The following is an 18,438-nucleotide window of genomic DNA, read 5'->3' as shown; positions in this document are numbered from 1 at the left end:
TGTGAGTGTGTGGTAGGGGTGAAGAAACTTAGAGGAATCATACTTCCCTGTTTGAAAACTTACTACAAAGCTACAGTACAGAAGACACTGAGGCACTGGTATAAGAACAGACATAAAGATTAACAGAATTCAGAGGCCAGAAATATACTCTCACATTTACAGTCAAATGATTTTTATTTATTTATTTTTGAGAGAGAGAGAAAGTGCGAGAGGGGGAGGGGCAGAGAGAGGGAGAGTCCCGAGCAGGCTCCACAATGTCAGTGCAGAGCCAGATGCAGGGCTGGAACCCACTAACTGAGATCCTAACCTGAGCCAAAGCTGGACGTTTAACCAACTGAGCCACCCAGGCAGGCGCCCATACAGTCAAATGATTTTCAACAAAGGTGCCAAAACAAGTTGAAGGAGAAGGAACAGTCTTTTCAACAAATGCTCTTGGAACACATGAACATCCAATATGCAAAAGAACAAAGTTGAACTCCTACCTATCCACCATTCAGTGGATTAATTAATATACAAAAAATTATACAAAAATTAACTCAAAATGGATCATAGATATACATTTAAGAGCTAAATTTTAAAACTCTTACCATAAAAAAAGGCATCAATCTTTACGACCTTGGATTAGGCAATGGTTTGTTAAATAAGAGACCCAAAGCACAAAAAACAAAAGAAAAAAAAATAAAAAGTTGAATTTCACCAAAATTAAGAACTTTTGTGCTTCAAAGTACATCATCAAGATAATGAAGAGTCAAGCCACTATGGACCTGGGGTAATAATGATATGTCAATGCAGGCTTGTCATTTGTAACAAATGTACAATTGGGGTGGAACATTGGAAACAGGGAGGTTACATGTTTGTGAGGACATGGGCTATATGGAAACTGTACTTTCTGCTTAATTTTGTGGAGTATTGAAAACTGCTCTAAAAAAATAAAAGATTATTAATTTAAAAAAGAAGTACCCATATGGCAAGGCTGCTGTGAAGACGATTAAATGCGAGATGCTATGTGGAAAGTGCTTAGATCATTGACATATCCTAATTATTCAGTAAATATTACTAATTAATAAAAAAAAAGTCAATCTGCAGAATAGAAGAAAGTATTTGTAAATCATATATCTTATAAGGGATTTGTATCTAGAATATATACATAGCTCCACAACTACAATAATAAAAAGACAACTAACTCAATTAAAAACCGAGTAAAGGATCTGCATAGACATTCCTCCAAAGATATATACAAATGGCCAATAAGCACGTAAAGATGTTCAACGCCATTAACCAACAAGGTCCTGTAAATCAAAACCACAAAGAGATACCACTTTACCTCCCTTGGATGAATATAACAAAAAATATAGACAATACCAGGTATTGATAAGGATGCAGAGAAAATGGAACTCTTATAGACTGCTGGTGGGAATATAAAATGGTACAGCTACTTTAAAAGTTAGGCAACTCCTCAAAAGCTAAACATATAATTAACACAAACTCAGCAATTCCACTCTCAGGTTTATATCCAAAATAATTTTAAACATATGTGTTCACGCAAAAACATGTACACAAATATTCATGGCAGCATTATTTACAACAGCTCAAAAGAATCAACAGCTAAAGTGTCCGTCAACTGATGTGTGAATAAATAATGAGTGATGCATCCAAATGACAGAGTAGTATTCAGCAATAAAAGGGAATGAAGTATTGGTATGAAGTACAACAAAGATAAACCTTAAAAATATTATGCGATATGTGTGTACACACACACACACACACACACACACACAGGAAAAAGAAATTTGTGTAATTAAAAAAATTTTTTTTAGGTTTTATTTGTTTTGTGAGAGAGTGAGAGAGAGCTTGAGCAGGGGAGGGGCAGAGAGAGAGAAAGAGAGATTCCCAAGCAGGCTCTGTGATGTCAGCACGGAGCCCGACATGGGGCTCCACCTCACGACTCATGAGACCATGACCTGAGACGAAATCAGTAATTGGATGCTTAACCAACTGAGCCACCCATGTGCTCCAAAACTACTGTAATTTTATTACAACAGTTCATTTCACAGATAAACATACTGTGGCTTAAAGCTTATCCTCCGAAACATGCAGGAAGTACAAAAATAAATTTATGCAATTAGTGTGCAACACAGACATTAATACCGTTCATAAACATCAATTTTAGAAAAGAAATTTAAATAAAGGTTATTAGAAAGATAAAACACTTGTTACCAGTTGCATTTGAAACTAAGATTTGCCAAGAGTTATAGTGACTTTTTTTTTATAGTGACTTTTAATTCATTTACCAACTCAGCACTTTGCCAATTCAAGTTATGTGTATCTCTTCAACCCATGACATCCTTTCCACATTGATTGTAAATTCCATCACCTTTATTAGCATTTTAATCATGGAGGCCTGTAATTACAACAATCTTATTTTCCTCAAAAGAAAAATATTTATTTTAAAGAACTCCCCTGACCATGATTATGCAGTCATTTAAAAAATGTTGTTCCAGATTTGGTAGGTGTTAATTGAAGGCTTATTAAATAACTTTTATGTAAAGACCACAGAGAGTAACAGATTTACAATTAGCTTTGTTATTCAATTCCCATAGCTCTTCCTAAAGAAATAAGGGGAAATGATTACAACAGAAAATTTCTGTTTCATCAGTTATTTTTACACTATTAACTCTGAAGAGATTGATTGGCTTGCATGCCCTCTCTCCACCAAAACAAACATCCATTTTGGATCTATTATACAGGGAAAATGAAAGAGGCCAAAACTACAAGTGCCCTTTAATTGTATCAAAGTTTACCGGTAACATAAACACTTTAACGAAGAGATATATTGATTTCTTTAGCAAACAAAATTCCAGTAAAATAAAAATCAAGTCATATTTTGTATCAATAAGTTTCTCAGTGGTTCTTAAAATCCTGTAAACAGTTTAACAGGGGCGCCTGAGTGGCTCAGTGGGTTAAGCATCCAACTTCAGCTCAGGTCATGATCTCACAGTTTGTGGGTTTGAGCCCCGCATTAGGCTCTGCTGCCGGCTGGGAGCCTGCTTCTGATTCTGTGTCTCCCTCTCTCTGTCTGCCCCTCCACCACTCATGCTCTGTCTCTCTCTCTCTCAAAAATAAATAAACATTAAAAAAATTAAAAATAAATAAAAATAAAACAATAAAACAGTTTAACAATATAAAATACAAAATCATATGAATGTAAAGAGGAAATAATATTCCACTTGATATAATAAAAAATATCTCAGGATGATTAGGGTAGTAAGATATTCTGGTTAAGTAAATCTTCTAACTTAATGACAAGTATATATATATATATATATATATGTATATACACACATGTATATGTATACACATATGTATATATACATATACACACACACACACATATATGTGTATATATATGTATATATGTGTGTATATATATGTATATATGTGTATATATGTATATATATAAGAAAAATAAAATACCCATTATATGATAGTCACACTAAAAATTAAACAATAAAATAAAAATCTAGTCTTCAATAGGCATTTTGCAAGGCTACACACTTTCCAACAGAGATATCGTTGTTCAAACAATTCTAAAGCCTAAAATAGTGTTTCTCCCCTCCACACACTTTTTTTTTTTTTTTTTTTTGCCTCAGAGGATCTGAAGGACTTTCTCTTTAGCAACAGTCGTTCTCTAGCCTAGGGCTGAGAAGAACACATCTAGGGCAGAAGTTCTTAATACTGGATGCACTTGAAACACTTGGGTGCTTTAATAATTTTTTTTAATGTTTATTTATTTTGAGAGGGAGGGAGAGAGAGAGAGAGAGAGAGAGAGAGAGAGAGAAAACAAGTGGGGGATGGGCAGAGAGAGAGGGAGACACAGAATCCGAAGCAGGCTCCAGGCTCTGCGCTATCAGCCCAGACCCTGACGCAGGGCTCGAACCCAGAAGAGGTGAGATTATGCACTGAGTCGAAGTTGGACACCTAACCGACTGAGCCATTGGGTGCTATTACAAACTACTGGGGTCCTGGCCTGGTCTCTTCCCCAGAGATTTGTATTTAATTGTTCTCAGGTAGGGCCCCATTTGGCTTTCTTCCTTTTTTGACTTTCCTTCCTTCCTTCCTTCCTTCTCTCTGTCACAAAAAGGTATATGTGAGGTATAATTTACACATATCTATATACATATATCAGAGTATAAATGTGATTAACTTAAGAATTATACAATTATGCATCCATCACTAGAATCCAGTTTGAGAAAACTTCCATTATCTCTCTGCAGTCAATCTCCTCTCCTATTCCTGGCCTCAGGCAACCACTGATCTGCTTTCTAGTCCTTTAGCTTTTTATAGAAATTCCATATAAATGAAATCATGTAATGAATAGTCTTTTAAATCTGGCTTTATAAACATACCATATTTAGGTACACCCAAAACTTCTCATGCCTCAATATGTTGAGCAGTATTCCACTGTATGGACAAAACAAACTGTGTTTATCCATTCACTGGCTGATGGATGTTTGCACAGTTTCCAATTCTTAGCTGCTATAAATATGGCTTTTATTAACAGTTCCTTGCAAGTGTTTGTGTAGACATATGTTCTCATTTCTCCTGGATAAATACCTAGGAATGGAAATACTGGGTTGCAGTGAAGTGTAAGTCTCACTGCCCAACTGTTTTCCAGAGTATCTATGCCGTTTTATACTAATACCACCAATGTGTGAGATTTAGTTTCTTCACATTCTCATCAACATTTGATAGTCACTGTTTTTCTTTTTTAAGTTTTTATTTATATATCCGGAGTGAGAGAGAGTAGGGGAGAGTGGCTCACAAACTGAGCTGTGAGGTCATGACCTGAGCCGAAGTTGGACGCTCAACTGACAGCCACCCAGGCACCCCTGATAGTCACTATTTTAATAACAGCCATTCTAGTAAGTATATTAAAACATTGTGGTTTTAATTTGCATTTCCCAAAAGACTAATGATGTTGAGCATCTTTTGCGTGGTTTATTAGCTATTCATGTATCTTTAATGAAATGTCTATTGAAGTCTCTTACCTACTTATTAATTGGGTTGTCTCCTTACTATTGAGTTGTAAGGATTTTTTTATATATATTTCTCCATTGTTAGACATGACTGGAAATGTTTTCTCTTAGTAGCCTTTAAAATTTTTTTCTAGTGTTCTCAAAAAGTGGCCATTTTTAAATCTGGTGAATTTATAGATTTGTTTTCTTTTTATAGATCTTAAAAATTTTTTTTTTAATGTTTATTTTTGACAGAGAGAGAGAGACAGAGCATGAGTGGGGGAGGGGCAGAGAGAGAGGGAGACACAGAATCCGAAGCAGGATCCAGGCTCTGAGCTGTCAGCAGAGAGCCCAACGCGGGGCTCAAACTCACAGACCGTGAGATCATGACCTGAGCTGAAGTCGGACGCTCAACCAACTGAGCCACCCAGGCGCCCCTTTATAGATCATCTTTTTGGTAAATATATTTTCTTACAGAGGTGTTATAGTTTTAGTGCTTACATTAGGTATATAATTAAGTATATAATCTATTTTGAATTAATTTGTATTAAATTTTATATAATTTTTGTATAATCCATATTTTACATATGGATATCCAGTTCTTCCAGCACTGTGTTAAAGAGACTATCTTTTCTATTGGCATCTTGTCTCTATTTTGTTTCACCGATACATGTATGTTCTTAATCTAACACTACATTGTCTTGAATACTGTGGCCTTATAGTTGTGAAGTTGTGAATCAGATAGTGTAAGTTCTCAAAAGTTGTTTTGCCTTTTCAAAATTGTTTTGGCCATTCTAGGGCCTTTACAATCCCATATAAATTCAGTATCAGTTTGTCAATTTCTATGAAAAGTCCTCTTGGGATTTTGTTAGAGATGGAATTAAATCTATGAGTCAATTTGGAGGTAAGTGCCATCTTAATAGTACTGAGTGTTCCGATCTACAAACATGGTGTATCTCTCCATTTACTTATATTGTCTTTAATTACTCTCAGTAAGTTTTACAGTTCTCCGTGTATAGGTCTTGCACTTCTTTTGTTAGGTGGGAGTCCTCGGTATTTTATTCACTGACTTTTGGTCTAGTTCCTAATTCTCTTCTTCTACTTAACTTGGATTTAGTCTTCTAGCTTCTTGAGATTGTAATTTGATTACTGATTTTAGGTATTTCTTCCATGATAAGATAAGCATTTACAATCCTCTTAGTACTGCCTTAACTGCTTTCCATAAATTTTATGTGTTTTGATTTTATTTATAGTTAAAAACCTTTTCTAATTTCCCCTTTGATTTCTTCTTTGACCTGTGGGTTATTTAGAAAGTTATTTAACCTGTGGGTTATTTAATCTCCAAATATTTAAAGTATTCCTCACATCTGTGCTGTTGACTTCTAACTTAATTTTACTGTAACTGAAGAACATACTGAGTGTTATTTCTACCCTTTTAAGTTTATTAGGCTCATTTAATGGCCTAACCCATATATGGTCTATCCTGAAGAATGTTCCATATGCACTTGAAGAGAACAAGTAGGCTAGTGAATGGTATATTCAATAAAAGTTAGTCAAGATGGTTGATAGTGTTCACTACTGAATTCCTACCACCTAGAATAATGCCCTGAACCCAAAAGGCACATAATAAATTAGTTGCTGATTGAAAGATTACTTTGTCTTCGCCACTGAAGTCTCTTTCAAAATCTTTAACTGCATCCTTCACCTTTTCTCAAGACAGAAATTACTTATAGATCAGTTACATGGTGTCATTTTAACCTTATTAGTTTCAGCTCACTATTTTGAAACATATTTATCACATGGATTTGAGAATCAAGAAGGCACATGCTTCATGAATTCAAAAACATTTCATAAGTCATTATTAATCTAGTCCCTTAAAAATATTTCTATTAGAGGGGCGCCTGGGTGGCTCAGTCTGTTAAGCAACTGACCTCGGCTAAGGTCATGATCTTGCGGTTTGTGAGTTTGAGCCCGCTGTGCTGGCAACTCAGAGTCTAGAGCCTGCTTCGGATTCTGTCTCCCTCTCTCTCTCTCTGCCCCTCCCCTGCTTGCGCTCTTTCTCAAAAAATGAATTAACATTAAAAAAATTACAAAAATATTTTTATTAGAAGATTTGTCTGTCAGCAATAACCTCTTTTCAAGAGTACCTTTAAAAGTACCTTTCAAAAGAATTCCAATTTAAAAAAATGAGGCCACAATAGAACTCAAGACTGTAAACTTATGGATGGTCTGTAGATATATTCAGACTTTGGTGAAAATTCTGATTTCACTCTGTGATATTAGACAAGTTTCTTGATTTTCCTACACTTTAGCTTATTCATTTGTAATGTACAGTTAGGCAATGATCAACATCCAATTCTTTGACAGTTTCATAAAACTTCTCTGCGAACATATGGTAAGCCAGGCACTTTTCATTATACACCTGGCTTTTCAATATAAGTTTTAAATACAGAACATTCAGAGTAACTGGGTTTAGCTCAGTTGTATTTGTTCACATAGTTCTTTTGCATTTTTCTTAGTATCATAATACTTTCTGGGTATTTCACTAAAAATCACTTTTAAAAATCATTCTTTGGCTACACTTAATTTAAGCATAATTCAAATGGGACATTGTTTTCCTATTTTAGGTCAAACCATATGAAACTCCTGATACTTAACAATTTTTTGATATACAAAGACAGCAATACCAAATGGTTCAAACTAATACATATGTATGTATTTTATTTCATCAGAGATGATTTGTTAAGCCTAAGGAACTGATAAAAACTGGGGCACAAATTTTGATTCACTGCATGAATGGAATCCATTCAAAGTCTTCTTTATTTTTCCAGACAAGTTACTACTACCTGGAAATATATTATATATTTCACGTATTATTTAAAAGATACTTTTGAGTACCTAATAAGTATCAGGCACTCTTCCAGACACTGAAAATAAAGCAATGAATAAAAGTAAAAAATTCCATCTTGTCTCCTCTCACTTCGAGTGAGAGAAAAAGACACACACTTACTATATTAGATAGTGATAAGTACTAAGGAGAAAAAATAAAGCTGGGGAAATGGATATAATGTCAGGTGAAGAGTGTACGTGCAATTTTAGGTGGGATGGCAAATTAGGTCCTGAATGAGAAAATGACTGGACTAAAGGACCCTCAAAACTGAGAGACCTAGCCATATAGGTATCTGGGGTAAAATCTAAACTTGTTACCTCCACTGTCATAAGCTCCCTGAGGACAGGGACTTTGTTCTAAATTATTTTACTGCCAGTCCAGCATGTGTAATGGTGCCTATTGTATTGTGGACACTCAATAGAATATCTGCTGAAAAGCTAGTTAATGCAAAACTTGTATTTATATTTATATAAACAAATACATATAAGTGCTTAAACACACACACTCCAAATTGTTTTTACCACAACTGATAACCAATAGCCTTTCCACATCTGTTTTCATGTACTATCTCTTGTGGATTATTCATAGTTGGTTGCCACTGAATGTAGTTATAATTAAGACTTATAATAACTTCTCAATATCTATTTTCTGTTACAGTTTAAATTCTAGGAGACTAGGAGTCAAGTCTGTCTTGCTCATCACCAATCTCCAGATTACACCCTGCCTGATACATAATATTCTATCAATCTTCAAAAAAGGAATGAATGAATAAATGAATAACAAAGGTCATAAAGGATTAAAATCAGAGAATAACTTAAGGAAACAGTATAAAGTTTAGCTTAGAGGACAGGGGACATGCCTGGCAACAGCAGAGAACAGCTGGGCATAATGCAATAAGTTCTGGTGAAACAGAACATTGACTTAAGAGGCTGATCTGTTAGTTGATATATTATTTGGAATAGTGAGAGGGGCTACTGGGATATGAATGGCATATGATGTTTTCGTAAGTAAGAGCTATTAAAACTTTCCACTAGCCAAAACTTGGCTCCTCTTTTATTACAAAAGGAGTTCTGTCAATGAGATAATTTCTCCTACAGAAAGGGTTATGGGTAGAATAGAACTTAATAATCAACTATTCAATTTGACTGTTTGTACTTCTAAGGTAAAAAAAATACTGCAGAGTATCAGCTTAATCAGCACTTACTGATATAGCTTAATCAGTAATCGACAATCTGGCCTTGAAGACTGCCATGTGATATATGTTTTATTATTCAGAAGTTATCAATATTGATCTCTAAATTTCAAAAGATGATTAACTTTAAAGAAATCAGATCAAGTCACATGATAAGGTATTTCCTTAAAGTTGCAATAAAAATCATGAAAAACCCACTTAAGAATAAATTCTAAATCAATAAATTACCTTAGAAAAAGTTACAAAGAAAAAATAAATAATGGGTTGCGCAGAATATACTCAAGTTTAGTTAGGGTATATTAATATTCAACTCATACTAATAAGCCTTTAAACATATGCAATGTTGCGAAATGGGTAAATATCATCCTACGATTTCATGAATAAGTGAAATTGATTTTACTGCCACCAATAGGCAAAATCTATTTCTGATTTTGTTTTAGCATCTGAAAAAATCACCACGTATACATATCTATTCTCTGTGAGGAGTTGAGAAGGGTCAAATCTACACTTCTTTATGTGCTAGTACAGTGCAGCAAACTATATTAACAATGTCTCTTCCTCCAGGAAGTCTTTCTGATTCCTACGACTATGTTGTCATACACTCTGGACATATCCTCCACTTCACCTTCACACTGTTGACTAAACAGATTTATAATGATTTTTCAAAGTGCCTTCATCACTTGACTATAAATTTCATGAAGAAAAGGGCCATGCAACTATTTCCTCAAGTGTTAAGGGCCCAGTTTGACTCCCTTTATTTCCCACACTGGTATCATGCAATAAATGGTATTTTCATGTTGACATTAATGATTATAGCTCTCTAGGGTCTTCCAACTACCATTTACTAAATCTCTTCCCAACTCTTCTTCTACTTTTACCTTAATTTCAGGTATTTCTAAAGATCCTAGCCTACGCTGTCTTCTCTAGTCATGCTGTCTATGTGGTTTTGTTCAATCCCTCCTACGGCTACAACTATTACCTGTACCTAGCCATGGTAGGCTTTTACACTGGAGGCTTTTCAGTATTCATACCCTTGTCTAGTTACCTCCCTTTTGAATTTAGGCCATTCTTGGGAGAAGCTTTAAATAAAAGAATACAGCAGAAGTGACACTGAGCCAGTTCTGGACTAAACATTAAGAGTCCCGGCAGCTTTGATTTTTGTATGTTTTGTTGGAGTCTTGGGCCACCACATAAAAATTCTTGCTAACCTGCTACAGAGATCACATAAAGAAACCGTGGAGCAAGGAAAAGGCTCTGAGACTACATGGAGAAAGATAGCTGTCCTTGCATCCCAGGCTAAGCCCAACTTCTGAACAAGCCACAAGCTCAGTGCGGCCACATCGATGGCCACCAGTGAAACCAATAGAAGAACCACTTGGATGAACCTAGTTCAAATTGCAGAACTATGAGTAATAAAACCATTTGCTCTTTGAAGCCACTTAGTTTTAGGCTGGTATGTTATAAAATAGATAAAACAGCTAGTAAATTCAAAATCTAATCTCTAGCCCTGACCACTCTCTAGAGATAACAGACCTAATTTCAAACTCTAAATTTAAATTTCCATATAGATATCAACTGCATTTCAAATTCAACATTTGCTAAAATGGATTTCAGTATCTCACCTATTTCCTATCTAATACTGTGTAGGCTGCTGATTTCAAGTTTGGATTCCTCAGGATTCTTTGGCTCTGGAGTATCTCTAGAGATTTCTTCTAGAACAACCCAGATGGATATGTTCCAATTCCATTTTTTAGTCCCATCATATCATGGGTCACAAAAACTAACTGTAACCTCAAAAATAATTTAACCAAATTATTGTCCAAAAAAAAAACAAAAAAAAAAAAAAACACCTACATATGAGCAAAGTACAAAGAGACACTCTTTATCTATATGACTTTGGGCAAGTAACTAACATTTTGAACCACAATTACCTCATGAAATACAAGAGTTTGGATATAAATGATCTGATTTTACAACAGAAATTAAGATTTCATTTTTATAATGACATTTTGAATGTAGTAAATTACTAGAGGCAACACAGTGCAGTGGTTAAGAGCACAGAGCCCGGGTTCAAATCCTTAGAGAAGTTACAGAGCTATTACTGTCAGAACCAGGATTTGAACCAAGATTCTGCCAATTAATAGCTCTGTAACTTTTCCAAGCCTCAATTTCCTAATCTGTTAAATGGATATAAAAATAAGTTTATAGGGCTATTATAAGAATTAAATGAGCCAATATTTCTAAAATACATAGAATACTGTAGAACATATAATTTTTAAATACTTCTGGTTTCTTCAGAAAACTGTAATCACACGTTTGTTTTTTTAATGTACCATATAATAGATTAATCACTTTATTTTCATAAATGTCATTCCTGAAATGTCTCTAAGATACCAACATTCAATATAATTGGTTTCTACTTAACCAAAATTCCTGCCTTTAGATCACTGATATTTTTTTTAATAAGGTAGTATATACTTTGTGATACAGTAGATTATTAGATATAATAAGAAATCTTAAATGATGTGGGTTTGTCTTAATCAGGAGTAATAAATATTATTTTCTCATAAAGAATGTTATATCCATTTCATAAAACAACTTAAAAAAGATTTACTACTTACCACTGATTGTCTTAGGCTTTTTAGCTATATATTCTCTCCACTTTCTTGAACTGAGTTGGCTGGGAGGTGGAATAAGTATGTTACTAATAGTACATGGCAATACAAAAAGAGCACCAACCTGGATAAAACATAACATATTATTAGTGCCTGCACAATGACATTAATTCTTAAATAGTGTCATCTGATAAATTTCCACTCTAATTTCACCGATATAGCATGTACTCTGTAATGCTCTCTCACAACAACTCCACTAAAAAAACTAGAAAAACAAAAACAATGCCCAAACTGTATTTTAAAAAAAGTCAAAAACCAGACAAAGGTAGTCAAACATAGGCTCCCTTTTCCACTCAGTTATATATCTCTGAAACCTCGTTATTCACAATATTTGCTTCAAGTTCAGGTTGTCGTGTCATTTCTTTGTGTATCTGCAAACCAGTGAGAGGCTGGTAATTGAATTCTATCATCAAAAGATTTTTGTCATACTTGGCCATAATTTTACAACCTTTTGGCTGGATGGATTATTGTTCTGGTTTCAAAATTACAATATATCTGTAGGTAATTTCAAAACTTTTGTTCTGAGAAATCAGAAATTTAATGCTAATAAGGTATAAAATGCAAAGAGACCCCGAATCATATGCCAGAAAACATAGAGCAGCTTCTGTCTGATTTATGAGAAAACTCAGCTTATTCATCTTTGTATTCCCAGGGCTGAGCATACAGATGTTTATTAAATATTTGTTCCCCCCGAACCAACTTGTTATATTTAGGTAAATTCTCAATTTGATTAAGTACTGAATAAAACAAACTGCAACTCTGAAAGCTACATTTTGCCCATTATTCTAGAAATATAAGCTACAACAATCAGTATATCCCAATAAATATGTTTTGTTTTGTTTTGTTTTGAACGCTGGGGAAATCTAAGCAAGACATTTGCCATAGATCTCAAATCTAATGACAAGTCACTTTTAACTGTCCTTTGTAGATGGATGAATCAGATGACATGTGATACTAAGTGAATACTTTTATGTATTAGTTTCTTTACTATTTATTATCTTTAGTTATGTATTCTTAGATATACAAATAAGTATATTAGGAGCAATTAAGAGAGAAAAAATTAAATGTTTACTTTTGTTATTACAGACAAATCTTTTTTTATTCTAAGTCAAATGTATTTCACATAATTAAGTATTAGACACTAAAAATGAAAATATTACCAATAGAAAATAATCATTAAGTATAAAAGATGTATATTTAACTTTTGAAACACTAAATCCTAGTTCTTCATACTTACATAAATAAATAAGATTAGATAGCCCAAAACTGGCCCAAAAGATAGACAAAGCTGTAACTTGAGTATGCTAGAGCAAAGCCCAGTTAACACCTTCATTATTTAATATTATAGTTATAGCTTAATAAATTAGAGATGTTAAATGTGTTTCAATGCACAACTTAAATACCGTATTATTTATTTTATATTATTATATGTCCCACCCAGCCAAAGTAGCCCTATGTTTGAAACAGCTTATTCTTGAATACACATTCATTACAAATATGAAAAATATTTCTAAATCCCATAAACTATAATTTGCTACAAAATATATGTATGTCAATTGCTTATACTGTGTCCATAACAAACCTGGATTCTGATAACCCGTTCTCACCCATGCACCAATCATTAGATACGCTCTGAGACCCGAGGATGGTGCTTCTAGGTTATCATTCTATCTCCAGAATTTAAAAACCAAATAACATTTCAAACCTGTGTTTCAAAACCATGATTCAGTCTTTTCAGTAGGCATCCCCTGAACAAACAGGCACTATGGCAATCCTGTTTTTAACCTTGCAAATTCTCCTCTTAAAAAAAAGATTTCCTGCCTATGTGATTAGTAGATATCATGGTTCCCTAACAATCCTCGTATCTTTTACTAATCTAATAACATTAGCTTTACTATAAAAGGTTTTTATTTTTATTCTGGAGCTAATCTAACATTTTTTTTTTCTTTAAGTCAGAAGTTGACTTAAGATCATATAAATCACTATGCGGTGCCTGAGTGGCTTGGTTAAGTGTCCGACTCTTGGTTTCAGCTCAGGCCATGATCTCAAGGCTTCATGGGTTCGAGTCCCACATCAGGCTCTGCGCTGGCAGTGCGGAACCTGCTTAGGATCCTCTCTCTCTCCCTCTCTCTCTCTGACCCTCCCACCTTGTGCTGTCTTGGTCTCTCTCAAAATAAATAAATAAACTTAAAAAATTTAAAGATCATAAAAATCACTAGAATTTAAGTACGATGAATGCTTCCTAAGGAGGGGCTTTGTCCATTTTATTCTCTCCAGTACCTGAAACAAGCAGCCGGCACACAGCAGGCAGTCTCTCCCCAGCCCCCACATGCAAATTGTTGAATAAACAAATGAAAACCAAGCTACGAAGCAAAAGAATTATTTCAAAGAATGAGCATGCAAATGAAAACTAATTTTTTCAAAAATGTAAAAGACCCAATATAAAAGGAAAATACAGTGCTTCACATTTAGAGGTATGTTAGCTAAATTATGTTTCAAAAAAATATCCCTTTTGCTGCATTAAAGTAGGAACATATATACAAAGTTCCATCATTTATTTGTCCCTTACTGATAAAGAATATTTCACAGTCGTTGTCCAAGAAGCAATAAAAGTGACAATCTAATATACCAAATTTAGAAAATTGAAAACACGATATGAATATCAATAGTTTCTTTTGCTTCTAGTATTAGTGTTGTCTATCTTCAATAACTTGATGGATTAAGGATTATTTTATACCTGTGTTAAATTACAGGTCTGTGTCTGATCTTGACTTGAAAAATTATCTATAAAACTAATTCCTAAAAGTTTCATCTTATCTTCAAAACATCTAGAGGGTATTTGGTGCTTTATATCCTTTTCAGGAAAATATTTCATATATGCCTATCTTTTGGGCCAGATAAACATCAAAGACCATAAAAATTGGGGCGCCTAGGTGGCTCCGTTGGTTAAGTGTCCGACTTCAGCTCAGGTCATGATCTCGCGGTCTGTGGATTCGAGCTGTGTTGACAGCTCAGAGCCTGGAGCCTGCTTCCGATTCTGTGTCTCCCTCTCTCTGCCCCTCCCCCACTCACATCTCTGTCTCTCAAAAAGTAAATAAACATTAAAAAAAATTTTTTTAAAAAGACATAAAAATTAGCAACCATCATTTATGTCATACTTCACAGCTTATAAAATATCTTCCAATTTGGTTTTCATTACAACTTTTGAAATAGGTAAAACAGGGATTATTATTTACAGTTTACAATTTTAAAAGCTATAAGCCAGTGAGTGGCAGAGCTAGGACTTAAACCCAAGTTTTCTAAAGTACATACTCTTTCACTTGAGACTTTCTACCCTACCATGGTCCTCCCCTCCCTTATTCGGTAACAGGTGAGATTATTAACGATAAATGATATTCTCATTTCCTAGAATAAAGAGCCCCTCCCCAAGTTAGATGAACTAGATAAGGTTACACAGAGAACTATTTAGTTACTTGGGTTAAAACAAAAACAAAATGGGGTGCCTGGGTGGCTCAGTTGGTTCAGCATCTGACTCTCACTTTTGGCTCACGTCATGATCCCAGGGCTGTGGGATGGAGCCCTGTGCTGGGCTCCACACTGAGCTCAGAGCCTGCTTAAGGTGGTCTCTCTTTCCCTCTGCCCGTGCCCCACCCCATCCCACCCACCCCTGCTCACGCTCTCTCTGTTAAAAAAAAAGAAAAGAAAAGAAAAGAAAAGAAAAGAAAAGAAAAGAAAAGAAAAAAAGGGAAGATTTTTTTTTTATTCTTCATGCTTTCTTCTTTTTTCTTTCTTTCTTTTCTACTATGCCACTTCACAAGACTTCTGTGTGCATATTTTTGTAAAGATGTTTAAAGTAGGTCCTCCACCCTATTACTCTAATTGCAGTCGGCTTATTTTCTTCATAATTCTTATTATTTGTTTTCTGTTTTTCCCACCAAAATGTAAATTCCATGAGGAGAGTCTTCATCTGTGCAATCCATCACTAGATCCCTAATATCTACCACAGCGTCTAGCACATAATAGGATACATGTTGGATAAATAAGAAAAGATAAGTTTTAAAATTTCAAATTTTAGCATATTAGGTATTCTTTAGAGGATGAAAACACAGGCTAATATCACACTTCAGGCTGTTCCTTCAAAGGTTACTTCATCTAATAAATACTTTGGGGCACTACTCAAAATTTTAATTTCCTGGAAAAAGAGGCTGCAAGTCAAAATTTGAAATTACTGTACAGTCAAGCATCTTAAGGCCAAAATCATATTTCTGTTACCATATCAATTTTCTAAGGGAACTATAACCAATATTTGATTATAGTGCTATAGGGAAACTATAATTATAATTTTTCTCCATGCAACTCTGTTTGAAATACTTCATTGTTAAAACAGTTAATGTTATATAAATATTGCCAATGAATTATTCTGTGAATCAAAAATTGTTTTCAAAGAAACACAGTAGTGAAACAAATAACCAGAAAGAAAAGCAAACTTCTGGTTTTTCCCATTAAACACTGTAGTTGACCTTAAATAGATGAGTTTAATATACACATGTATCTAAATAACTATAAATTATTAATAACTACATTATATAAATAACTACAAAATAGCCACAAATCTTATAACCATCACTAGAATTAAGAAAGAAAAACTGAAAATTTACAAATGATAATTCAGTGAGGCTTTAGAAACTTTTCTCACTTCCACCCACCTGTCCTACCATGAAAAAGATAATGCAAGCATATGAGTATCTCCTCACCTAACTGAAATCACATGTTGAAGGATTAGATTGTTGAAGTAGATTAACAATAATATAATATGGTCTCAAATTTTAAAAGTAACAAAATCATCAGTCATGAAGCTTATCTTTGAAAATCTAAAAACACAACATCATTTCCTGTCTGCAGAGGACTTTGGTATTATTATGGGAAGTCCAAAATATTTTAATATCTGTTAGGACCAAAATCATGTTATGTTCAAGAAGCAAAATCATTATGCAAAAACAGATTAACAAACTACATTCTCTTTTATTCTTTCTTTTTTTTTTTGTAAATATATTTTAGAGAGAGAGAGGGAGAGCGAGCGAGCAAGCAGGGGATGGGGCAGAGGGCGAGAAGGAGAGAAAGAGAGAGAGAGAGAGAGAGAGAGAGAGAGAGAGAGAGAGAGAGACCCAAGCAGGCTCCATGATCAGCACAGGGCCCAACACGGGGCTCGATCCCATGACACTGGTATCATGACCCGAGCCAAAACCAAGAGTCATACACTCAACCGACTGAGCCACTCAGGGGCCCTATATTTCCTTTTCCAGCACATCCTTAAAACAAAACAAAACAAAACAAAACACCACCATACCTTGCCACGCAGAGAAGAAATCTGCTCCCATAGCAACATGGAATTTTGTTTGGTATTGTTTTGTGTCAACCCTCTGCATTAAAGTTAAAGAAATGATACAATGGTAACTGAGAAATAATTCAACTCCCTAAAACAAGTTTGAGTCTCTAATTCACAAGGTGCTTAAATTATTAAAAATTTTAACTGTAAGAATTCACAATTACTCCTTTCCTTAAGGAAAATTATTTTTATAATACTCAAAATATACCAAGAAATAATGCTTCTATGAAAAGCATTCCCATACACTATGAGAAAAAGAGATTTGTAAAAATTATGTTTCTGCACAAAAATTTAAGAACACCATGCTAATGTTCCATTTCCAGGCAACAATTTCTTTTTATACAAAATGTTCTGTTCTTAGGTATATTTCTAAAAACTCTTTTCTTAAAAGAGAGTCTAAGATATGTTGAATATTTGCAGGTATGTGAGATGGCATTTATATTTACCTTAGTATGCATACAAAGATACAGTGGACTGGTGCTTATATACCCCTCCTGCCGAAGGCGAGAGAAACATCTGAACATTTCAGGAGTATGTAAGTTACTCTGTTTTTCTCCACAGATTCCTAACATTTCTCCATCCTCCCTACCCCATTAATGATGAGTAGCAATACCAGAAAGTCTTTTGCCTATTCTAGACGCATAAATCTAGTAGTACTTGAAGGAAGATTTTTTTGTTTTTGCAAGTTGCAGAATATCTCTTAAAACAATGGCAATGAAAAATATACTGAATATTATTAAAGAAAAAAATCCATCATGGTCCAATATCTAAAAGTGAAGGAAACATTCTACGTGACACAGCAAATATAATCTAAAATGAATACGTAAATAAAAGGATACAATTCAAATTCAATGTCCGACATATAGCAGGAGGGCAGATCTGATAATTTTATTATCTGCACAAATTCTAAAGCAGAGCCATAATAATGGAAAACCTAGGGAAGAAATAAGATTATGTAATACTTTAAATTCTATAAATAAAATAAAAGTAAATAAATTAGCAATTAGGGCTTAACACTAAAATGGATGTTTAAAAGCAAGTATTTACACATTATGCAAGCCAAACGTTAGATCCTCTATAGCAGACAAGAGTTTCTTCCATTCTAATTTTACCTTTCAGAGTAGAGACAGACATAGAGATTTCTTAGTAACTGAAGAGTTTTAACAGAGGGAAAATGAGTCTAGAAAGAGGCAAGCAATAGAAGACAGGAGTTCTCAACTTTTCGTGTTTATTTTCAGTAAGACAGACAGATGACCCAAGAGGCTAGGATGTTGAAGAAA

At 34.2% G+C, this 18,438-nt stretch overlaps 1 protein-coding gene across 2 annotated transcripts in view; it reads right to left on the bottom strand.

Annotated features, from left to right (window-relative positions):
- Positions 1–18,438, bottom strand: part of MTBP (MDM2 binding protein) — an 84,028-nt gene that overhangs the window by 45,301 nt on the left and 20,289 nt on the right. For both annotated transcript variants that reach the window (XM_060611229.2, XM_060611230.2), the window contains exons 9-11: positions 17,998–18,092; positions 17,120–17,192; positions 11,719–11,836 (exon numbers count right to left, since the gene is read on the bottom strand). In XM_060611229.2, the coding sequence (XP_060467212.1) occupies positions 11,719–11,836; positions 17,120–17,192; positions 17,998–18,092 (286 nt within the window). The remainder of the gene's footprint in view (positions 1–11,718; positions 11,837–17,119; positions 17,193–17,997; positions 18,093–18,438) is intronic.

The sequence above is a fragment of the Panthera onca genome, chromosome F2 (assembly GCF_046562875.1).
Source record: "Panthera onca isolate mPanOnc1 chromosome F2, mPanOnc1 haplotype 2, whole genome shotgun sequence".
Classification (NCBI taxonomy): Eukaryota; Metazoa; Chordata; class Mammalia; order Carnivora; family Felidae; genus Panthera; species Panthera onca.
The sequence above is the reverse complement of the archived record's forward strand: the minus strand, read 5'-3'. Positions and strand labels throughout refer to the sequence as shown.